This window comes from Cryptomeria japonica, chromosome 1, assembly GCF_030272615.1.
Source record: "Cryptomeria japonica chromosome 1, Sugi_1.0, whole genome shotgun sequence".
Taxonomy (NCBI): Eukaryota; Viridiplantae; Streptophyta; class Pinopsida; order Cupressales; family Cupressaceae; genus Cryptomeria; species Cryptomeria japonica.
In genome coordinates this window covers 171,452,091-171,477,131 of record NC_081405.1, presented here as the reverse complement: position 1 = coordinate 171,477,131, position 25,041 = coordinate 171,452,091, and the positions used below count along the sequence as shown (strand labels likewise).

At 37.0% G+C, this 25,041-nt stretch overlaps 1 protein-coding gene across 1 annotated transcript in view; it reads right to left on the bottom strand.

The window, feature by feature from the left end:
• Positions 1-3,250: 3,250 nt before the first annotated feature.
• Positions 3,251-25,041, bottom strand: part of LOC131034433 (histone-lysine N-methyltransferase ATXR4) — a 70,668-nt gene continuing 48,877 nt past the window's right edge. Inside the window, exon 4 of the mRNA XM_057965929.2 lies at positions 3,251-3,310. Coding sequence (XP_057821912.2) covers positions 3,251-3,310 — 60 coding nt within the window. The remainder of the gene's footprint in view (positions 3,311-25,041) is intronic.

The following is a 25,041-nucleotide window of genomic DNA, read 5'->3' as shown; positions in this document are numbered from 1 at the left end:
TTGGACCTTTAGGCATTTTCCTTGCAAATAGTGCTTCAAGCTCTTCCAGTTCTTCATTCTCCTTTCTGATTTCTTCAAGTTCTCTTGCATAAAAGGCTTTCCAATCAGATTTCTCAGATGATGATGATGTTGCAGATGATGATGATGCCTTGAAAGCTAAATCTGTCTTAATAGTAGCAACGGGACCAAATTCCTCAAGTTCAAAAGCTAAAAGTTTTCCAACCAAAGTGTCTCTAGATACCGATACATTAAGCATTGTTTTCAATTCATTTATAGCAGTAACTTTCATTTTATATGCCGGTGGCAATGCTCTTAAAACTTTAGAAACAATCTCATCTTCACTAAAGGTTCCTCCACAACATTGTATACCCAAAACAATTTCATTTACTCTTTCCATAAAAGCAGAAAATCTTTCATCTTCTTCCATTTTCAGATTTTCATACCTGACCCGGAAGCATTCTAGTTTTGCAATTTTGACTGTGGAATCTCCTTCATTCAATGTCTCCAATTTGTCCCAAATAGCTTTAGCAGTAGATTTGTCTGATAATCTCATGATTTGTTGATCTAACAATACGCTCAAAAGTGCTTCCCTTGCTTTGCAATCATTTTCTTCATCTTTAGCCAAGGTTGGTGGATTAGGTTGACCTTGAGTAAGAGCAGTATAACCATTCTTTGTAACATCCCATATGTCCTTTCCAATGCAATTCAAATGAGTCTCCATCTTGATCTTCCATATGCCATAGTTGGTTCTATCAAGTTTAGGACTGTCCTTCCTAAAATAGTTAGAAGACACTGGATCTCCTCAAGCTGTTAAACTTCTGCAAAAAGAGGACTAGGCTCTGATACCAATTGTTAGGTCCTGGAGACAACTGAGAGGGGGGGGTGAATCAGTTGTCCAATAAATTCAAACCAAAATTAACTTAACCAAAACTTAATGCTTAATACCGGTAAACCAAACTTTATGCCGGTAGACAGTTTATCAGTTAATTGCAGTATCGGTAAAGATTAATGCATGAAACAGAAAGACAATAATATCCACAATACATAACACAGATATTTTTACGTGGAAACCCTGTAAGGGGAAAAACCATAGGGGAAAAACCATGGTGGAAAACCTTACCCACAATCAAATGATACTACTGCAGATAGTATGTGTATACAATATGGAGTCTGCACATGCAGAAAGGCCAACAACCTAGAGCTCACTGCTCAATCACAAAATGGGAGTCACACTGACTACAATTGGATGGTTAAATCCAATGATAATGTACTGCTCAAAATAGCATCTTCATATGCTAGATTCAGTACTGGTTAAGCTCTGATTATCTTCTCAATACCTTCCTTCAATCTTCAAATGATGTATGCGTGTATAGCTCTGCTTATTTTCGCATATACCTTATTCGCACTTACTTACATTCCCATATCAATCTCACAAATGAGATCTTACATTTATACCATAACCTAAGACCAATTGAGTAGATCGGCTCACTAAAGATATTACAATAAAATCAATTACAAATAAATCATTATGCAATGCATCATGTTGGCTCAATGCATTTACAATAATAATAAATCATCTTCATGACGTGTTGTGCTGATCTGGAACAGATATTCTTGCCGGTGCATATCCTGGACCTATTTGCTGGTAACAGAAAATATGCAAACCCGATTAGATTAATAACCAAATCGCCAAAACCAAGTGATCAAATAGTGTCTTCGACATAACCAAGTAGTCTCCAAGTCATTCCAAGTGCCGATGAACAATATAACCTGTCGGTGAACCAGATGTCAGTGACTATGCATAAGTCACTGAACATGCCGGTGAACATAACCAAAGATCTCCAAGTGCTGATAAGTGTTGACAAGTGTTAACAAGTGTTGACATCAATGACAAAACCAATACAATACTTCCAAAATACAAACATTTTCTGCCTTGCATCTTGACCTGTATCATGGCTCCAATATAGCATGAAACCCAAAATGTTTTGAATTAGATCTGCAAACTCTACAAGGAATTTTAAATGATAAGCTACTAGATAGTGCATACATCGAATGATGTTCCACGCACACTAGTTGTTGCCGTGGTGGCATGAATGACAAAAAGAATGTGGACAAATATATTATTATATAATCTCCCCTTGTTATGTTTGACTACGCTCCTCTGGATGCTTCCCATTTTCTGGCACCTCCTTTGTGATGTTTTGAAATTGTGACCTCCATGCCAATCCATCATTGAGGGGGCATCTATTGTCTTCTATGTAGCTATGGTTGCATGAACAATTGTCATAAGACCCTCAATGATACCAAAATTTTCATACACGACAATTACAAGGGGAACAGGACAATTAGTTGTGCAAATTGCATTAGAAACAATTCACATATCAAACTTATAGGTCTTTTCATTTACTTCAACCACAAACATAGGGAGCACCTACTAATGTAGCAAAACTCTCAAATTTTTTAGCACCACCCTTAAGATGTGCAGATGCCTTCTTAGTAGTCACCCTATAGAATCTCTAGAGGCCCCCTCATGGTAGTAACTATAATTTCATGGCCATCAACTTCAAGTGTCTTATCGTCCAAATACCTACTGCAAATTGCAATAGGTATTCTATGTTATTTCAGTAATCCGGAAAATACAACAAATTGCAAATTTCCTAAAAATACAGTAAAAGGGCCATTATAATTGCATACATTATTGTCTATACAGACTATCTACTTGTTGCCTACTTAGTAACTTCCTTTTTCCTTGGAGTGTACAAAAACAGAGGCCATCGACCTTTCCCTATTTACATACCTTAGTGTTTACATTATCCACTTAAACTACCTATCATGCATATACAACCTTACTGTTGAAATTATATGTTAGAGGTATGCATAATGTATAGATTTAAAAAAAATGTGAAGACTGCAATTTAGCTTTTTTGTTTTCTCTTAAAGTTGTAAATAAATAGGGGTGCCCTGTACAAGTTGTTATATTGCATCTTTACTCATTTGGTCTGATGAATACTTAGCATGCATGTTCATCAGTCTTGATTTGAAAATTCAGAGAGAATGCAACTTTCAGGGATGACACAAAATTGTGGATCAACTTTAGACAACGTTTGAGTTGTCTATGATGCTCCATTCAGATCAAAATTCACACATTTTCTTTCGATCCTATAATCACACTTAACTTTTTATCAAGCACAATCCCTAAAAACAAAAAGCTCATGTGCATGTTGGATTTTATAACACCCATTACTAGAATCTACCTGCATTGTTCATGATACAATGACCAGTTTGCTTCCTTCTCGATCTCATAAAAATCCTGTAAATTCAAAGAAAAGTTGAATCATAAACAGGCAACAATGCATTTTATAACTTATCCTCTTCTAACATTAGGTGCAATATAAAATATTCAAAAATGTAAAGCCAAATATATTGTACTTTTTACTTGCTTCAATAAGAAATGAATATACCACATGAATGTTATAAGAATCATCTTATATAGTTCTAGTTCATAACCTTTGATGTACCTATACCATGATAGTTACTTGGTTCCAAGGTAGTGTGCTCAAGCATCTAGCGTATTTCTCTAGGTTACACATTTATCTACTATATCGGGCATAATATTCAATTCTTTTCAGATAGAACCCTACATAGGCATTTGTCACTGATGTCTTGTGTATAATGACAGTTGTGTAATATCCCACTAATTTTTTTTTGTTTTTTCAGGCCAATAGCAATTCAACCACAACAATTACCCGTTAAGGTTAGAGTAATAAGCAAAACAACTAAAGGGAACCCTTACACCTTTTGTTCACCGAGAGCCCAGACTGGGAGGGTGAGAGCATACGGTGTTTCGAGGATCGTCAGCATCAATAAACAAACTGAACATTACAACTGCATGGGCGGCAAGCCATCCCCTTCTGCTTATCCAGCAGGATAGAAACTAAACTTCTTGGCGGTAAACCGACCAAGGGAACTATTACAAGAAATAGAAGTTCAATCACTCTACCGCGTATTTCAGCGGGAGGACATTACATTAACAATCACTCTACCGCATATTTCAGCGGGAGGACCAAAACATTGAACTTTATCACTCGACCACTTATTCAGCGGGAGGACATTACATTAAAACATCACTCTACCGCATATTTCAGCGGGAGGACTATTTATCAAAGAAAACTGAATTACAAAACTGAGAAGGCGGCAAGCCAGCCTCTTCCACTTATGCAGTGGGAAGTACAAAATAAGCAGATAGAATGGGATGCTCAGTACTACTGAAACAATCCTTACAATAAGGAGATGAGATGAGAAGATTAACTGCAGATTTCTACACAATACTGTAATTTTCTGTTACACTGCTCTGCAGGCTGAAAGTACAGTTCCAGCAGCCCATGAAAACATGAAAATACTCATAACTCACTCAATTCTTACCCGAATTGACTCAAATCAAGCCCAATCCCACCATACATCCAATACAATGACAACCAATCACAGCCACACCCCAAACAACCCTCTTTTTATTTTGCACGCATCCCAATGCAACCCAAAAAACCCACGCCTAGACTAAGAATTTCGATTTTGCATAATTAAATCAATACTCAAACAAATGGGCTAAAAACTTACAAATTTATTTGCCAGTGCTGGGAAGGAAGATAGGAATAATACCCATAACTATCAGACGCTCCAACAGAGAGATGTGAGCAAAAATGTGTTTCAGCCACAGGCAAAACCAGCAAGTCCACAATCGTTGCAACACCAAGATGTCTATGGCAAAGCTCTGAAAGCGATAGGAGAATACAAGGCACAGCTAGGTACTGTATTTCAAGTACGAAACCGGGTAGCACTAGGGAGACGCACTCCGAAGCCTCAAGTTCTGTCGCCAATCCGGCAGCATAACATTACAGATTTTCAAGATGGTGCAAATGGGAACCCAAGCCTCATATTTATAACTTCATTCTTCAAATCCAAATGACATCCCTCCAAATTCCACGCTTGCATTTGAATTTCATTCCACTTTCATGTGGACCCAAGAGTAGCGCCCAACTCCCTAAGTCAAAAGTCACGCCCAAGAGAGGGGAGGACCCACGTTGGACACTTAGGCACAAAAATGGCGATGTAATAGTGAAATAATATCCCTTTTTAAAAAAACATTTCACATCCCATAAAATAATTGAATTTCGCCCAACTTAGGATTAAACAGGCATTAATCCCGAATTTAATAAACCAGCATCCAATAAATAGATTAATTAAATATTAACCTTAGGAAAGGAAATAATATTTAATTATGTTGCAAATATCTCCCGCACTGATTATTATCACCTCCAAGATGAAACTGAACCCAGACGACCACAAACTGCTGCAGAATTCAAACCCCTGACTACTGCCAAAAATAGAAATGTGCCACCCAGCCACTTACTAAAAATAGTAAGTCAAGAATTAATGCTCAGAAAAATATGATCATCGCGTCCAGAGGCAAAGCAAGGAGTGTTCGGTCGGACAATGGCACCAGAACGGTCATCCCCTGACTTACTAAAAATAGTAAGTCTTCGTTTCATCGATGCTAGACCCTGATTACTCATTCCACCTAGCCTACGGGTCTCAGGAATAGGCTAATGGACCTCTGAAAGAACATCAGTGAGAAGGGGACATTACAAGTTGCCTCTGCAAACCTCTTCTGATTCCTTAAGACAATGAGCCTCTTAATAAAAAATCTAGGCACATATAATTTTTTATTTCCTCCTTCGTAATCCCTTCCACAAGGTTTTTTTTGCAATTTGTAGATTTTTTTCTTGCAGTTGTAAGGCTATTTGAATGTCTATATGTAGGTGGTCTATGATATTTTTAACATTCACAAATTCCTTTCTACAACATAGCACTATATATTTCCTTGATGTTTTTTAGGTGGTGAGTACAAAGAATTCAGCATTTTAAAATGGATGGTTCACTTCAACCACAAGGCATTTTCCATTAAGAATGGGATTCTTGAATATATTGTATGAAAGTGTATGTGATGTAACCTTTAATAGTTTTTAGTTCATATAATGTTATTATGGTTCTTCACTAGGACAAAAGCATGTACCATTTTTATATATAAAATAAAGTTCCATATTGAGGAGGCAAATTGTGCCAACTAGAGACATAATCCGAAAACACTTGTCACAAATTATGAGTAGAAAGCAAGTGTTATACCATAGTAATATGCCATACATATAATACAAATTTGAATTAGCTTACCATATGGGAAAATATGTCAAAATCAAATTAACACAATTAAGTGGATACTTGCCTAAAGACATCCATTCAAATAGGTAAAACCATTATTTCTAGGGAAACAGAGGTGGCTGCATAGGCTTTTTAACTGTTGCAAGAGGAAATGATATTTTGTAGCAGTGGACTCCCCATTCACACCTATGATTTGAGAATTCTTTGGGTAAGTGGGATTGCATCCAACCCAAATGTGGCCATTGAACATGCATAAAAATCATAAATGTGTTAGGAATCCCACAGATACTGAGAGGGGGGGGTGAATCAGTATCTAACCGGTAATTAGAATTTCTTAACTTAAAACATGCAGAACATATTATAACAGTGTACCGGTATGCAAGAAATAATGTAATAAACAGAATTAAGAACATCCACATGAAAAGCACACCATAACACAAGGATTTAACGAGGAAACCCGGTGTGGGAAAAACCTCGATGGGATTTGTGACCCACAATATTCACTCACTGGCCAATAAAAGAATATTACTTACAATAGGGGCCTGCACATGCAAGAAGGCCAACTGCCTAGAGCTCACTGCTCAATGGAAAGTCTCACTGACTTACAATGTGGATTATACAGATCCAATATCTTGTACTGCTTTACAATAGCATCTATAATGCCTGATCCAGTACCGGTTGCTGCTCTGCTTCTTACATAAACCCTTCAACCTATATTTCGCATAATAGGTCTGCCTTAATATTTCGCATATATCACTTTCTTCACTCACTTCCTTACTTACAAATGTCTACAATGATCTCTTTTATATATGAGTCATTTTACAACATGCCAAGTCGGCTTACAAAGTTTTTACAATAATAAACAAAATATAATATAACAAAATCCTGTCGGCTTCTGTGTCGGTATACTTCCTTTCTTTGTGCCGGTGCCGGTGTCCTGAGTGCCGGTGTAGAGTGTGATCTATTGATGCCGGTGCACTAACTTGTCGGTGTAATGCCTTGCCGGTATAATGCTTTGCCGAAGCCATAGGATTGCAAGGTTGCCATCAATGACAAAACCTTCAATCACTTACAATGTCTCATTGAAGTGTGCATATGCCAACAATCTCCCCCTTTGGCATTGATGGCAACACTCATGAGAAATTTCAAAAGTGTATCCAAAAATTATCCAAAAATGTGAAGTCCAAAAAAGTTACCAAAAATGTGTGTGCTCCCCCTGAGCATATGATTCATGTGATGTTGAATTTTCTCATCCCACTACTCCCCCTTTGGCATCAATGACAAAGGTTGTCAAGATGTCAGTGGAGTTTGTAGTTTCGACCTTGTAACTAGGTAGTTACAATTTGAAATAGATCCGCCAAAATCAAGTTTATACTCTCCATAAACTTTTTACTATCTCTTATTGTTGTCTCTGTTCTCTTAACTGTACCGGTGAGATGCTGCAAATGCTCTGTCGGTGTTTTCTGTCCCTGTATTAGTTCCTCAGATACTTCCTTCCGCAGTGATGCTAAATAGTCCAATCTTGGACTCAGTTTTAATCTTAGATGTTTTGCCTTATTCACTATTCTCTCTTTTTCTCTTTCCAATTTAAGTAATTCTTCTTCAAAATTTGTTATCTTCTCCTCAAAAATTGATAGTGTATCAGGTGAGTTAACAAAATTATCTGCAAGTTTATTGATTTCATCCTGTACCTTGCTCATCTTTTTATCTATATCTACAGTCAAAAAGTTTGTCTTACAGGTGTCTTTGTACAGAGTTTTGTACTCTTTCAATAAATTACACAATTCCGGTAGAAGTGTGTCAAAATCTCTATTACACTTCTTTATTTGCTCATCAAAAAATTTTTGCTTTTCAATTTCTACTGTATCCTTCAATGTCTCTTCTTTATTTTCTCAATGTTTTATGTGATATATTTACACAAGTTATCAAGTTGTCCTAAAGAATCTTTATTGTCTATATTACAATTAGGAGCAATTACCTTCAAAATTGGTATGGTATCATCTATTGCCTTATAAGCTTGTGAGCTGCAGTCTGTTATCTTTTTAATTGAATCTAATAGTACCTCAGTCACATTAGTTGATTTGTAGCCTGATGATGAACCTAGATTCTGAGTACCGCCAATGGAAGTAACCAAGCTTGTATTGACCTCTGGTAGGTCTGTTTGTGTCTGCATTTCCTTAAGCAATGGTTTTTCTACTTCTCCAGTTGCCGGTGGCACTGTTTCCTTCTGTTCCTGTTCCGGAGCCTTTTGCTCTGTTTGTTGCATTGTCTCAATCTGAGTCTCTACCTTTTTCTCTTTGTCATCTGCCGGTTTCTCCTGTGTGTTATCAGTTTGCTCTGCTACCGGAGGCTCACTAGCCATGTCAGTCTTATCAGCTGTATCTTTGTCTACCACAATGTTGATCTTTTGAGTATCAACATCCACAGTATATAAGACTTCAGGATTAGGATTACCATCCTCTACATCCATACTCTCGGTTGTCGATTGATCTTCTGTAGCTGTTGTTTTTACCGGCGGAGTAATCAAAGGAGGTGGGGGTTAAGTTGTCTTTAACCTTGATACTAGGTGGTCCACCAACTTTACCTTTACCCTTGTCTCTTTCTTTCTGATATACCTTTATAGGTTTGGGGTTCCTGTATTCTTCCTATTTTTCTTTTTCAACTAGGAATATATCCCATCCATTTTCTGTCTCCTCAGTCACCTCATTAACTCTTCCAACCATTAAAGGAATGTGCCGGTGTGCAGTAGAAAATACTGACCGATTGGCTTGAGCAATTAAGTCATCAATTTCTTCGGGTGAATTCACCGGATATACAGCAAGTAGCTTCTCTATCTTTATTTTCTTGTCCAGTTCTATTACTGCTTGTCTTCTTGCTTCCAGTCTCTTAAATAGTTCATCTGGAATTTCATTTACTACTTCCATCAAAAATTTCTTATACATATCCATATGCAATATAACACTGTTTTCTACTTGTTCTTTTTCATCAGTTGTCAGAGTCATATATTTTCTCTATATTCTTCAATTTTCCTTCCTCTATAATTTCATTCAACAGTATATCAAGAGGGGCCAAGTCCTTGTTTGTCCTCTTCTTCTTTTTGGGTGTTAGTTTCTTCTTCTTTGGTGAAGCCTTTCTTACCGGAGATCTCACTGCTTGTTGTTTTTGTCTTGTCCTCCTAGGTGAGGGTGTGGTTGCCGGTGAGGGATCTCTTTTCCTTACAACTCTTTTGAAAGTTGCAGGCATGTCACTCTCCGAAGAAGTACCTACCGATGATAGGTGAGTTTCAGGTTGTGGAGCTGCTAACTCATCCTCTGTTATACCGGTTTGCTTTAACACATCTTCTTTAATAGCCTTTGCCTGTCTGGAGCCTATTCTTACAACTGCGTCAACCTTTTTCACTCTTTTCTTGGATTGTATTTGGCTTTCAATAGTTTCTGCACTACCAAATACTTCTTCCTTAGGTTCTTTAGGGGCTTTCAGAAGTGCTTTAGCATATGTTTCAATTATATGATCATCTGTTTCATAACCCATTTCTGTTACCCAAACTGTCCTAGGGATGACTGCTTCCATCCAGATCTCATCCTTCTTGATTACAAAGCATATTTCATCCTTATATTTGTCAACAATCTTTTGTGATAGTCAGATTCTTTCTTCATTTTGACCTTTAGTGCTTGAAAGAAATCATGGATATTGTTTTCCTTATCTTCTCCCATATTATTGAATAGTTCTGTTAACTGTTTGCCTACCATTATATCATATCCAAGTTCTTTGTAGCCTATACCGGGAACCTGTTTGGTTATATGTAGCATCAGACATACTAGCAGATTTCCAAACCTGAAAGTTCCTTTCTTGTCCTTCTTAATCTTGCCTAAGTTGTCAATTAATTCATCCTTTAACCACTCACATACATCAATCTTTGCATTATCTGTGACCATATCATAAGCACTCTTAATGCATAAACTTGAAACTGAATTAAGTCTATTTGCATGAGTAGCTTTATACCATAATATCATGCTGATAAATCTCACATTAATGTCTGTTACATTATTTACTCTTAAGGACCTTTTATCGGATGTGGCACCAGTTAACTGAGTAACTAGGTCATTGGAAACCTTCTTAGTTTTGTCTGGCCTTTTACCGATGGTCGGTAACCCTGTGACAGCTTTCACGGCTTCCTTAATGATTTTGTGGATTGCATCTAGCCAGAAAAATTCACCATGTACCCTGCTTAAGACTATCCTAATCACATCCTTGGGGAATTCAGGAATGCTAAGGATCTCCATAAATCCTAGGGTTTCAATGATCTTATGTTCATCTTTTACATTGCCGGATTCATCACATATCACAGTTTTAAACATGGTTTTAATCTCTTCATCTCCTAGTTCCTCAATGTTACAGTGAATGTAAATTCTGGGGTCTTCAGCATAAACAACTCCCTTAGGAATTTGAGAAAAAGCACCTAAGGTATCATCTTTCTTTGCTACCTCGGGAACTAATAGAAATACGGGCCTAGGTCTTTTTATGACTTCAACAACAGTAGGGTTTGCTATATATTCAATTGTAGAGGTGGATGCCATGATAAAATACCATTTACTGCCTTTAGGATGGATGATTGCTTGGAGTGTTCTTGCCTCTTGCTCAAAATGCCTTAGCTCGGAATCTTCGTGCTCTTCGTAGGTTTGAAATCTCAGTGAAATGAAATGGAGCCAAAACCTCAAATTTATAGTGTCTTTTTACCATCTACCACATTAAATGCATGCCAGTTAAGTATTCACTTAACATTGTCTGCCGATAATAAGTAATTTCCAACTTCTTATCTCTAACTGAGGGAATAATAGCACATGTGTCATTAGATTGCCAAACCCTCAAGGAGACTTTCTTCAATTAGATGAAGAACTTCTTGCCGGTGGAGCACTGCTCTGTCCTGCTGATGAAGCATTGACTGGTTCTACCGGTGGAGGAGTATTCCCAATGTTTAGATCAGCTTTTCTAATCCATTGTTTTGAGAATTCTTGCTTAACCTCTTCAACTTTTTCTTTACCCTTCAAGCTAGAACTTTTGTTGTCTACTGGTAGAACCAGTCACATTATTCATAACAAGTTGAATAATGTGACTGGTTGTTGTCATGGAAATGTGTGTGATGTCCAATACTTGGAAGTTGTCATGTTATCAACAATTGTCATACATCATTGAATGCATTACCAAATGTTATTATGCTTATTACTGCTATTCCATCATATTATAAATCATAACCCTCTATATTATGGTCTAACTTGGTTACTACCTAACCCTAATGGAGGAAGGGGTAATTATGGTGCTAGGGTGTTGAGAAACTAAACTACCAATAGGCTCCCTCAAGGTTTCCGAATGCTGACCCTTACCCCATTTTGGGACCACTCCCTCAAGGTTTCCGAATCACTGATCCTTACCACATCTTGGGACCACCTGATTGGTGTGGAATTAGGCCGCCTTTCCCTTTGCACAAATCATTCCCATCCTCCATAGGCATTAGCAGAAGTATCCGAGATCAGATCACTCATATGGGTTTTTCTGATATTTGATTACATAAGATATCATTTAAATTATGATATTCTAACTGCAAACAAATGCTAATTAATAACCAGGTTCTTTTAGGAAAAATGCTTTGTTTTAGTCATATAATTTATCTTATTCTGAAGTTTATTTATTTATTAATTCAAAAAGGAAACAAGCGAACAACATTGCAGACATCACAGAATATTTAGCGTACCAGGCTATGCGCTCTAATGCTCTTAATGAACAATCAATATATATTCCATCAGGATATCAATTCTATTCCATCCCCATGCATACCACCAAGAACAAGGATGTTACTGCCTATAACTGAATAACAATTCTTCTCTGATCTGATCCGTGGTGATGATATTGGATGCTTTTGATTCCTTTCCTTTATATCTCTCCATGTGAGGGAGAGGTCGCACCTCTTCACCATGTATGCCCTTTGGCAAGAGACACACCCTTTAACCATTAGCGCCCTATGAAAGAGCGCAACTCTTCATTATTTCTCCCCTTTGAAAGGTACACTACCTTTCACAATCAGATCTGCACTTCTTATTTAAATCAGATCTGCACTTTTGATTCCCCAAATTATCCCCGATTCCCCCCTCAAATGAGGTTCTCTTCTCCCTTTTATATCTCATGTTTGAGGGAGTCGCAACTTTTCATTTTATGTCTTTTGACCATTCATTAACTTAATTAAATTTTAATTATATTCTTTTATATTTTAATTTAATTTTTAATATTTTAATTTTCTTATTATTATTTATTATTAAATTCTATTTCAAAGTGGGGACATTACAATGTGGAACCCTCTAAAAGAAATATGTTCATCAAAAATTGGAGTAAGTTGACTAATGATGAAATTAAACAATTTGAAGGAAGAATCCATGGAATGAGACATATAATTTGTTTTCTATGATTTTTTTATTTTTTTTATTATTGACTTTTCCTTGCATAATTGGATAGTTGTTGTCTCTGAGTCATGTAATTTTACTTTGGTCTCGTAACCTTATAGCCCAAAAATTTTAAAAACTCGACAATAACTTGGCAATTTATTGAACATTTGAAAATACATAATTTCTTTAAATATTCTTCAAAAACACATATATACACTAAATTTGTAAAACATATTACTGATTTCCATCATATATAAATCAAATTTTGAGTTTGATAGATATCATAGCCAAAAAACAAGTGCAATTGAATAAATTTGAGTTCAATACATATCGTAGACTACAAAACAAGTTCAACCTCTAAATACATATTCATTTCAAGTTTTGGTATCAATGAAAATTATAAATCATAAATTTCTTCTATGACTAAAGCTCAAAAAAGTTTGTTGCCACTATGTAGGTGTTGCTGAAGTAGATGGTACAGCTGCAATATCCTTAATAGGTGCCTAATCCATAGTGATAGGATGAGGATCAAGTTGTGTATGTGAGAAAACTGCCTCTACTAGTTGACTAACCTTGTTTTCTACCTCCTCTTATGCTGCCACTTCCACCTCCCATTCAATTGCCTCCCTCTCCAAATCAAGTAACTCATCATTAGTTAACAATGGATCCACATCAACATCATTAGGCTTAGCAATCCAATCTGAATATGGATCAATGTCATCAAGGTCAAGTGATTCATGTGAACTCTGCCCTTGTATCTTCTTTTCATGCAACTAAAGGTTGTATCACACATAGACAAGGTCATTCAAGCGTTTTGAGTCAACCCATTGCGCTTCTTTGTTTTAATGGCCTCAAAAACACTCCAATTATGCTCACAACCAGAAGGACCACAAGGCTGAAATAAAATGTGGATGGTAAGTTTTTCAAGAATAGGCATTGTTGCACCATAATCTTCCCACCACAAATCTGCAAGGATAAAAATTGTCATTTATAACTTGGTAAAGATTTTAATAAACTTAAAAAGTGAAGTAAATGGTAAACTAAAATTAAACACGTTTGTTTTACTTGACAGTAAGGTTTATCTCCTATGAGTGCAATTAGTTGACGAAAACAATGGTCCTTTGCCCTTCTTATACCTTTGTAACTCATCAAGTATGAGGTCTCCAAGGTTCTCATCTGCAACCACTCTCCCAATACGTGTTGAGGCCAACAAAAACCCCTACATTTGGTTCTCATATTTGGTCTTGTTGACCCATACAAATGTTGAATCACCTCTTTGGCCTTATCCATGACTTCATATAGATACCACATGGAGTTTTGATCCCCATCCACCAATTGTAGAACCCTAACCAACAATTCTAACACCTAAATATAAAAAATTTAACAAAATCAGCAAATTGTAATATTAGATGATTTAAAAATAAATCATCAATCAAAATTTGAAAACTTACATTGATGATCTCCTCCATGACTTTGGCAAATCTATCATCAAAAATGGTCTTCACAACCTCTGCTTCAGGCTTCCTACTTCCTAAAATAAGCACTCTCCAACTATCTATCACTCACAAAGATGCACTTAAGGTCGGGCTAAGTAACCAATATGCTCTACAAGGTGAGGAAATTAGTAGCAAGGTGTGTGACTCTTGATCGCATGAGATCCTTACCATTAGTGTGCTTTTTCATAAGATTCAAGAAAAATGTGTCGTTGTTGGTGTACTTTGTGATATTACTTCCATCTTCAACCACATTCTTCATCCAACTTAGTTTTCCTGTGTCCTCAAGGAGCCATTCAAGACAATGGGCAGGACAAGGGCTCCAATATAATGTTGAGTGTTTTTGCCTGTAGAAGTTTACCATCTGCCACATGCAGATGCATTGTCAGTCATAATCTGAATGACATTTTGCACTCCCACTTCCATCACCACCTCATCCAACATGTTGCACAATGTCTTTGCATTTTTTACTTCATTGGAAGCATCAATAGATTTTAAAAATACCAACTGCCCCTTGAAGCAGCTAAAAAGTTGATAAGTGTCCTATTTCTGCCATTTGTCCACCCATCAAATAAAATGGTGCAGCCTTTCTTTTCCTAAATTCTCCTTTGTTCATCCACTAGTTGACCTATGTTTTGGACCCCATCCTACAATAATAGCTCACTCAACTCGTGACGATTCGGGGCCTTCAACCCCTTACCTACCATGGTCAATGCAATGAACAATTTTTCCCAATATGGACTAGAAGCAACATTATATGAAATATTATTGTAGTACCAAAATCTCACACATGCCAATTTTGCCTCATGTTGTAGTTCTTTATCCCATGCAGTAACTTTCAATCTAGGTTGCACACCAAGAGTGTTATGATTTACGAGGAACAAAAAAACTAGAAATATGGTTGCCCACACTTCACAATCCTAGTATCTGTGGCCCAATGAAAGAAGAGGCCCAGAACTGAAATTTGACATTGGAGCGGCCATTGCCTTTGTTGTTGTCTTTTTATATGCCTTCCTTTGGTCATATGTTGCAAGCATTGCTCTTACCTCCCTCTCAATCTCTTTAGTACATCTTTCACATGGCTTAACATCTTGGCAAATGATCTGTGCAAGGTGATATTTGAGTTGATTTATGCCACCAATCATAGACTAAGTGCAATTGTTACAAATAACCTTTCCTCACAATGCACCTGCTGTTTCATGTTTCCAGCAAGGATCCCTTTGTTTGCCACCAAGTGTACTTGTTGCAGATGAAAATAAGCAGGTAACAATACATAAATTTTAAGTCAATTGTTTTTGCATGAACAAATTTAAATCACAGTATTCAGACACAGATGATGGCCTCTTATAATTCTGGCATGCTAAGGAATTACGAACCATAGCGTTATCGTATAATCAATATTTGTATCTATATTTTTATTTATAATTTTATATTATGGTATCTAATTTTTATGTATTAAATCCAAAACACAGGAGGAATCATCCCAGCACTGTTAATGGAATTGGTAATGACCCAGTAGTATCACTTTTATGTAACTGAGAATGACATTCTTTTGTTAATAATAAGAGCAAGTACATCTAATAATAACAATAATGAGGAAGTACATGGTAATATGGTATGATAATTTATCAGAATTTATAAAGTAGGCCACAAGTGGTTCACAGTTTAAGCCATGTTCATCATATAAAGCGCATTGGCAAATTTAAAATAAGAACACAAAATATAGTGCCAAAACATTAAATCCTCTGTACTCAATTTACAAAAAACAGGTTCTATATGTATTGGACGTCGTATGGTGTATATTTCAAAACTCTAATGTCGTAGGTCAAGGGTATAAAACATTGGTCAATCTTTATCCTAAATTCATAGTACTAACTTGTAAAATGATCTATATTGCAGGACCGCAGGCCAAGGCATGTATAACATAAATGAAAATCTTTGTTGCTCAAGTTCTCTCACCTGGTCGCATGTCACGCTTTCTGCAAGTCTTTCACCTGGTCACACGTTAAATCACTAGTTGAAAGAAACACAAAATAGCACATAGAAAAAAACACATGAAAACCTAAAAGTGAAATCACTTTTTCATCTTTATTCTTTGTCAGGTGAGTCTGTGATAAGATTTATCGTTTTAAGCGCATGGTTTCACAAGGTTAGGGTGTACACTCACCACGATTTCTGGAAAAACTCGTGGCTGAGTTCATCTGCGAGTAACCCACGGGGGTTTTCCAGGCACAAGTACTCACCAAGTCTTTCAAGAATGCTCCAAATCAACCTCTTGCACATTCACATGTCCTATCTCTATGTCCTTGGCCTTGGAATTCTCATATTCCAATATGGAAGAAGCCTTCATAATTACTAAAACCCTAGGTGCTGAATCTGAAACACGCAATACTGAAACCCTTGGTCATGAAAAAGATTGACCTATCACTGATCAGGTGATCAGAAATGTATTGAAAATATGCCAGTCAAGGAAAGAACTTTCAGATCATACAATACAACTGAAATCTGCTATAAATCTGCCTTGACCTGCTGCATAAGCATATGACTGAAACTTGACTGAGCTGCTGCTGTAGATGAAGATTGCTGATATTGAAACACTGCTCTCTATTGTTGTAAATGCTACGAGTCTGCTAGAAATCAATAAAAAAATCCTATTGCACTCAAACAAGCGTAAGAACCTTTGCAACATTGAAGAGGATGTTGCAGACACTTGGAATGATAATTATCAAACTTTCAAGATGTAAATTCCATTTGGTGAGCTACAACTGAAACTCTTATCCTTCTATTTGACAAATCTGAGATGATGGAAAGCAATGATCAATCCATATTTGAAGGAGAGTGTGATTTTCTAAGCATGCAAAATTCCTCCAAAAGCTGCTGGGTCCAAGTTTTCCATTGCTTTTTAAATAAACATTAGCATTTGAACTGCTGGGCACACACATTTTACAACTCTTATCCAGCATTAGCACTTGAAGCCTTGGTCCAAATGATGCTAAGCATGCTCTTTAGTATTTCAATCCACCCTTTGCACGCAAAATTCCTTGGTCAAATTGTGGCAAGCAGGTGCCTAAGGAGAATGAGCCACTTTTTTCATGTTTTAAACTTGTCCTGGACGAAACTTAGACAAGAAATATTATGACACATGCATTTCATTACTTGCCCACTTTTTTGTGTTTGCATTTGCTACATCCTTATTACAGAAGTGTAAATAGAGATATGTGTGGTTGGTTTGGGGCTACCATTACTTTAATCAAGTTTTCTGGTCATTAATATAGTCCTATATAGTTAACTCAGCCTGGGTGGCCTCCAAGACATAAGTCGGGTTTATAGAGGAGTAAGTGGTTAGTTTATGATCATCGTATTGCAAATTGTGTTCTGGAGAATTTTGGAGGTTTCCCCACTCAAAGTGGCTTATTATTCTCAATTATTATCAAATATCTGCAGCATGTTTCCTATTATGCTCTTCACTTCTGCAATTTATTTCATTAAAGCATTCTGTCCAAGAGATGTTATGGCAGACACATGGAGATCAAATAGACAACTTTTTGCATTTTTTTGGCCCACAACCTGATATGATGCACACTACTATTTGGACCACTTTTTGTCTCTGTTAAAATTGTGCAAAATACCTAACAGCATGTACTTGGGGGTGTTTTTCCCTGTGAGATCCACCCTGAAATTTCACCAAATTTTTGCATCTTTTTCCCGCTGACACTTTGTCAAACAGTTGTATGAACATCATTTGTAAGTTTCTGTTTATTTCTGCGTGTTGATAGTTTGTAAAGTTTTCATATAATGTTCTTAAAGCTTGATGTTCACTCGATGAAATATGTAGAGGATGCAATGCATTCATAAATTAATAAATTGAGACCTTAAACAATACTCTGCTGATTGGAATGTTTTCTTCATTCAGTCTGAAATTACAATATAAAATGTAGAGAATATTGATACATGATTCAACAGCAATTACTCTTCCCTGAAATTAATGATGTCATCAAACATCAAACAGTTTACTCTATTTCAAGGGGCTGAGATACAATGATTTCAGTATGACAATGGCTGCCAGATAAAATAGAAAACAATATATATATATATATATATATATTACTTCTGACCTGGAGAAATCAGTAGCTTAAACACTTTGTTAGATTTCTTTGATAGCGCCTAGCCAGGGATGGCTCTTTACAGTCATAACATCCCCTGCTTTATTTTCCACGTCACACTTGCATGAGGGGCAAACTTGTCCTTTGTCCAGCAATCACACAACTGAAATTTCCTTGTAGATGCTCCTTTTCTACCAACAATTCCTTTTGATAGTGGAGGAATAAAAATAACAAATATAATTTTTGGAACCTTCAGATCTGCGTTGATTTCTGGACTTCCTCTTTTGTCTTTTCTTCTTCATGTGGGCTGGGTAGTATTAGTGCTCAAGTCACAAAAAACACAATAAAGTTTTGTTGAGTCTTCCAAGCTGGTGGCTAGATGGAGTGAGTGGAAAGACATCAAAAAACACAAGTTAAATCCTTCTTAATCACCTACCAAGGATGTTGAGTTGCTAAAGGGATTTGAGCCTTTTTTATTTTTAATTTATTATGGCCTAGGCAGCTCCCTTGAAGGTCCCACATCCCATTAAAGGATAAACCAGCACCCCTTCCCGAATACTTCAATGCTGCGCGAAGATCCTCTCATCCACGTCATACCAAAGTAGTGTATGCAATATTGAAGTGACCTTTCTTCTTTTCTCTCTTGTGTTGACTCCTCATATAACAACAGTGATCTGCCTTGAAGCTTACAGATTATTTTATTTAATTTCATTCTCCCACATCATTGCCTGATGGTACAGCAGATCCACCAGATAAGACAATAATTTAAGCCTTGAATGGGCTTCTTTAGCAGATGTATGGCTGAGTGATTTGATCAGCACCAATACGAAATCTGATTTATTCTTAAATAATGATACTTGTATCAACTTTTCCAAAGCACACACGGCACTAACAAATTCACCAATTACAACTTTCACAACTCAAAACCTGCAAAAACTGACAAACCTGCAAACTCTAGTAATCTTGTCTTGCCTAGCAAGATTTCACAAATTTGAGTTTTAATAGCACCTATAAAATCTTTTCCACTCAACCTGTAACTCTGAATGAGCCACACTGAATTAGCCAAGGAGGATCTTTCACTACCGTGATTAATCTTCTCCAATAGGGTTTTCGTCCTTAGGAAGGTTGAGATGAACCAAGTTCAATCCCACAAAACCATAAGAGTTTCACCAAATGAGAATAGAATAATCTGCGTAATACAAATGAGCTCACAAAACCTCCTTTTGCACTTTTTACCGCCAAACTTTCCAAAAGACATTTTAAAGTTCACTTCTAATAAAATGCTCCTTTTTGTTCCAAAAGACCCTTTTTATGATATAATAATAATATTTGATATGCAAGGTCCTTATTTTATGTATCCATGATTTCAAACTTTTTATTCCCTTTCCAACAAGCTATTACACTAAGGTGCTTTTTAGATTATTTTAATAAAATTAAGCAATCTTAGTAAAATAATTAAATTAAAGTTTATACACCCAAGTTGCGGAAACTGCTGAAAACTAACAAAATCAAAATCTAACTAGATTGGAATTATATTGATGATGAATAATGAAAATCAGGACCAACTAGGTGACTAACTATAAATAGGCACTCTCCAACAATCTTGGAAAACACATTAGAAGCTGGAATTCACTTTGAAAAGTGTCACAGTAGTCCTCTAGACCAACTGAGCTCATTGCCAACGTCAAAAATCCCCTTAAACAAGGTCGGTGCACACCAAAAAAGTCAAAGCTTACTACAAGGCTGGTGTGAACAAAAATGGGGACATTACATGCCCACTTTCTATTTTTCGAATTTTATAGCCATTTGGCCTTACGGTGTTCTCGAAGACAACTTTTGGGTAGTTTCATGCCTAAACCGTTTTTGCCCTTCCTCATTCAAGCCCCAATGTTGGCCTCATCAGATGCATTGGAAAGCTCCTTTGGTTGACTCCTACAAAGACCATGACTAGAGATGGCAAAAACAACAATGATGACAATGACAAGGACTCAAGTAACAACTCAACAAATAAGGAATGTTAAGGACTTACACAAGTATGACTCGATATAAAAAATTTCGTATGAGTACAACAATTTTTTACATATTAATTTTACAAAAGATAGATTCCAATTTCTTTTAAATTTTTTTCTAATTAATTTTCCAAGTATTATATTATATTTGGGCCACCATCCCCAAATTTAGCAAAAATTGTCATCCCCAAAACATGTCCCCATGTCTCCTCTTTCCAATACAGCATAGAACAATGTGTCAGAGTGAAAATATTAATTTAGTTTTCAAGACAACAGAGGACAGCCTCGAGACAAAGACCAAGAAGGATGTCTTTGAGAAAGTAGAGGATGAGGATGACAACACCAAACATCACATAGTCATACATTATATCATAGTTTTGCCCTTTGTCACAATTCTTTACTTTGATGACATCAAGAAGTTAGAGATATCTCCATGGTGTGATAGGAATGAAGGAAAGAAAGAATGAAAGAAATTATATTAATGTTTACAAATAACCAAAAGTAGGTCAAGAGTACTACAAGTTACACTAGTTAATATTAGAAAGTTCTAGGAAGGGAGAAACCTAGAATCAAAATAATAAAAGTACATAAGACAAAATAAAGCATTGTGCCATTAAAAAATAGCAAAAGGGCAAACAAAAGCCCCAAAAGCATGTGCCAGTGAAGATGGGAAGGAAGACTTGTCAAATATCCCTATCTATGTTTGAAAAGGAGTTGTCTAAGCCACCATTGGTTGTTATGAGAAATAATGCTTGAGGATAGCCTAAGAGGAATGAAAGCACTTCCTTTAGAAACTCCCCTAACATCTTGTTGATGTGGTTTTTACGCACATGTGAACACAGAACAAAATGCTCAAACGTATCTTGTCCTCTCTTGAATAAAGCTTCTCAAATGCTGAAGATTAGCTTAAGGATCACTCGAGACAACTCCAAGGTTTATACGTGTGAGGGCTCGACGTGTGGATAAGCACGAGTGGTCGTTGCGATTGCTGTTTCATCGAGGGGCCTTTTTAACTTGAGAGGAGACTCTTTAAGTACTTTGCGGATAATGTATTGTGAAGTTCTTTTCTACTACTACAAGATGTTTACCCAAAAAAATAGCAAAAGATGAGGGTTGAGAGGTTCTAAGCTATCCTAGGAATGAATGGATGAAAAACGACACAAGTGAAACTATACTAGTCTTAGCATTGCCAAACAAGAACAACTTCACCAAAACTAGTGCAATCTTCTAAGGAAATTTAGAGATCTTCAAATCGTTACTAAGCATATACACCATCACTTGGATGCATAACCATGATTGAGCATCAATTGAACTTAAGCACTTTCAATGATTCCAGTTGACCACACAAGGCACACTTACAATCAATAAGAGGCTAGTGGTATGGATTACGAGCTTCACTATGCATCAAGTATAACATTCCATCATTCAATCTAAGTACTCAAAGTAATAATCAAAGATTGACTTGAGAAGATGAAAAACCATGCAATAAGCTTCAAAGATTGAATAGAAACACCATGACTTCAATATTTTATTAATCCAAAAGCCAAACAACAACAATTCTTCAAGTCCTTCTCTTATCACTCTTGAGTTCTATCTCTAATATCTAATCTCTCTCTAGCTTACTAATTTTCTGAAATCAACTCTCTATAACCTCTTACAGATGAATGAGTGGAGCTTATATAGTACTCTCAAATACAATGAAGGGCTAAGATCAAATGAAGATCAAGGGCCAAGATTTTGCCACCTAAACCCTAATTAGGGTTTGATACAAATGGAACCCTATCTAGGTAAACATTATCATGGAATCAACCAATGAGAAAATAGCATGTGCTGACACTAAAATCGAGGAAGCATCCTCCAATGAGAAAATGAATTGCCAAGTAGGATCATAAAAAACTGTCTTCTAGAATCCTGTTTCCTTTCTCTCCTTCCCTTTTGGCATATGCAATGAATCTGGACACTATGCCTTCTCTCTCAGTCATCGGGATCTCAAGTAGAGACTTCAACTGTTCCTCCATGTGCATGACTTCATCGAAGGCTTTGACGATGGCATTCTCCCATTCAGGTTCGAGTTCTTGAGTCTTGTTGGCTAATACCACGAACTCAAGCATATCATCCAACTGTCTTTTGGTGATCATTCCATCAGTCCCATGGAAGATAACTCTTATCCTTTCCTCCAATTCTCTAGCCTCTATAATCGTTCCAGGATCAATCTTTCTTTCCAAAACGATCTACGTTACTTCTACTATCTTATCGTGAATACGATGCATATCATCTTGAACTTGATTGCATTTGTTTCCAATCTCCTCAAAAATGATCTTTGTGCGAAGTAGACTACTCCATTATAGAAAGTTGGGTGTAGATCCTTCTCTTCTTAACTTCTCTCTTGATAAGATTTCCCTGGGTATTTTCCTTATTACTTGCAATACAGGAATGATGACATCTCTAGCATGAGCAAATGCTTCAAAGGCCTCTATGAGAACATGAGTTCTTCCAAGGACTCTTACGACTATGTCGAGTGTCTTCATTATGCCCTTCATGAACTCGCTAACTCTTGTATGTGAATCTTCTATCCATGTATCCATCAATTGTGTCGAATTCCTCATCTTCTCCATATGATCAACTGATTCCGGAGGAAGCAAAGGTGGTGGTATAGCTTTGGACTCTAATGTCTCAATGGTTCCTGAAATTGTTGAACATAATTCCTCCATGCACTTATTTCCTTTTCTAATCTTCTATTCTTTTCTATTTCATCTCACAACATATCATTAACTGCCTTCAATGAATCAATAGCATCCCCTATGGCTTGTTCGGAGGTGAGTGGACCTAAATCAATGGTCTCCATATTATACTCATCTGTTGTGATTTCACCTTCATACTTGTCAACCCTTGGAGTAGCTACTTGCAACTTCCTTGATCCCAAATCATCTCTAATCACCTTGGACATCTTTGTAGCTTTCCTCTTCTCGATGACTTCTCGAGTTTGGCTTAGAAGGGTGGCTATGGCGTATGTTGGTTCTTCATCAACTACTATCACTTCTTGGGCTAGTCTTTCCTTAAGCCATTCAGGAATGGAGGATCTTCCTTCTTGAATTTGTGTTTCCTCATGCATTTGCTCATCTCTAAGCGGTGAAGTAGTCTCATCATTATCCTCTTCTTCATTTCTTTCAATCTCTTGAATGTGATGAGTGAGATCTTCTTGTCCTTGTGAGGATTTTTCTTTACCTTTGTCATTGTGAACTGTGGATTCCATTGATTTGTTCGCTCCTTGACTCAACTGTTTCTCTATCCTTTGTTCTTCATGTCTTTCTCCCTTATTCAATTCTTCTTCATGGCTGGAGGAAGGATGACTTGAACTTGATTTATGCTTCTTCCTTGAGGGCTCTTTTTCTCCACGATCTTCCTTTCTCTTCAATCTTTTTGAGTGAGATGGTTGAGGATCACTCCCACTTGCGCTTGCTTCATCTTCACCATCTGCTCTTTCTTCTGAGTGGAATGTTATTGCTATGTTCTACTCTTTCAACTTCCAGTGATGTATGTCTATCCATATGTGAGTGTATTCCAAAACTAGTTTCATTAATTCCTTCAAATCAACAACCTCCACATCAACCCACTTGAATTTGATCTCTTTGTCTTCTTTGGCGTAGGCTGATTGGAGATATTTGCCACTATCTTGAACTTGATCGGCAACATGAAACAACTTGCATTTCCTGATGAAATCGAGAGGTAGCCTAGAATACATCTTCTTCTTCACTTCCACATCATCTTGAACGTTCATCCAATAGTCCTCTAACTACCATTGGTGTCCATACAACTTCCCCAAAATTCCTTTTACATTAACATATGGATCGAAGCAATCTCTGGGAGTGAATGGCTTGAATGAATGGACTGCTAATTCCTTCTCAGCATCTTTAGCTACATGAATGGAAGGGCATACCTCAATAGAGTCTCCAATTGTAATGGGAAAAGAAACATTGGTTCCATGCTTATGCCTATATGCCTTGACATATGCCGCCAATTGTCTCACCACCTCAAGTAGCACCACTCTATCTATCGGGTAGTGCGGCAACATGTAGGGAGGAACAGGACATCCTTGTACTCTGATATAGGTGAACTTCGGGAATTGAATGAACCATGCACCATGTTGTTGTACCAATGCTTGTGCCTTTGGAGAGAGTCTTTGTCGTAGTCCACCTTGAAGCGTCCTCGTGATATGCATAGTGAATGCATTGTTCACTCTCCTATAATGTTGTTTAGGTGGATGATTAAGCTGTGTATAACACTCATGCACTTTTATCTCTCCAGGTCTCCTTCCAACTACGCCCTTATACATAAGTCCTGGATACGCGAAATTTCTTGCAAGGGAGTATATGACATAGGAGCTCATATAGAATGTTCTAGTGCGCATCAATCTCCTTAACTATAGATCAATATTGTTGATGATGAGCCTCACCCAATTGATTGTATCCTTGCCATGAGTGACAGTCTCTATAAAATAGAGCATCCAGTCTTCAAAATAAGAAGCCTCAGGTGCACCAACTAATCGATGAAGCAGGGTGATGAAGTCTCTAAATTCATCTTTGAAGTCCACCCTATGTAGTCTGTCGGGCCATCTACTTCTACCACCTCTACTCTTCAACCAAAATTTGTCGATGATCTTTGAATAAGCATCTGGATCATCGTCGTAGGCAGATTTAGCTCCCTCCATACTTATGTAGACCATGTCCTTAGGCTCTAGTAGATGGAATGCTTCGCTGATTGCTGTCTCCGAGAGATATGTGAGCACTAT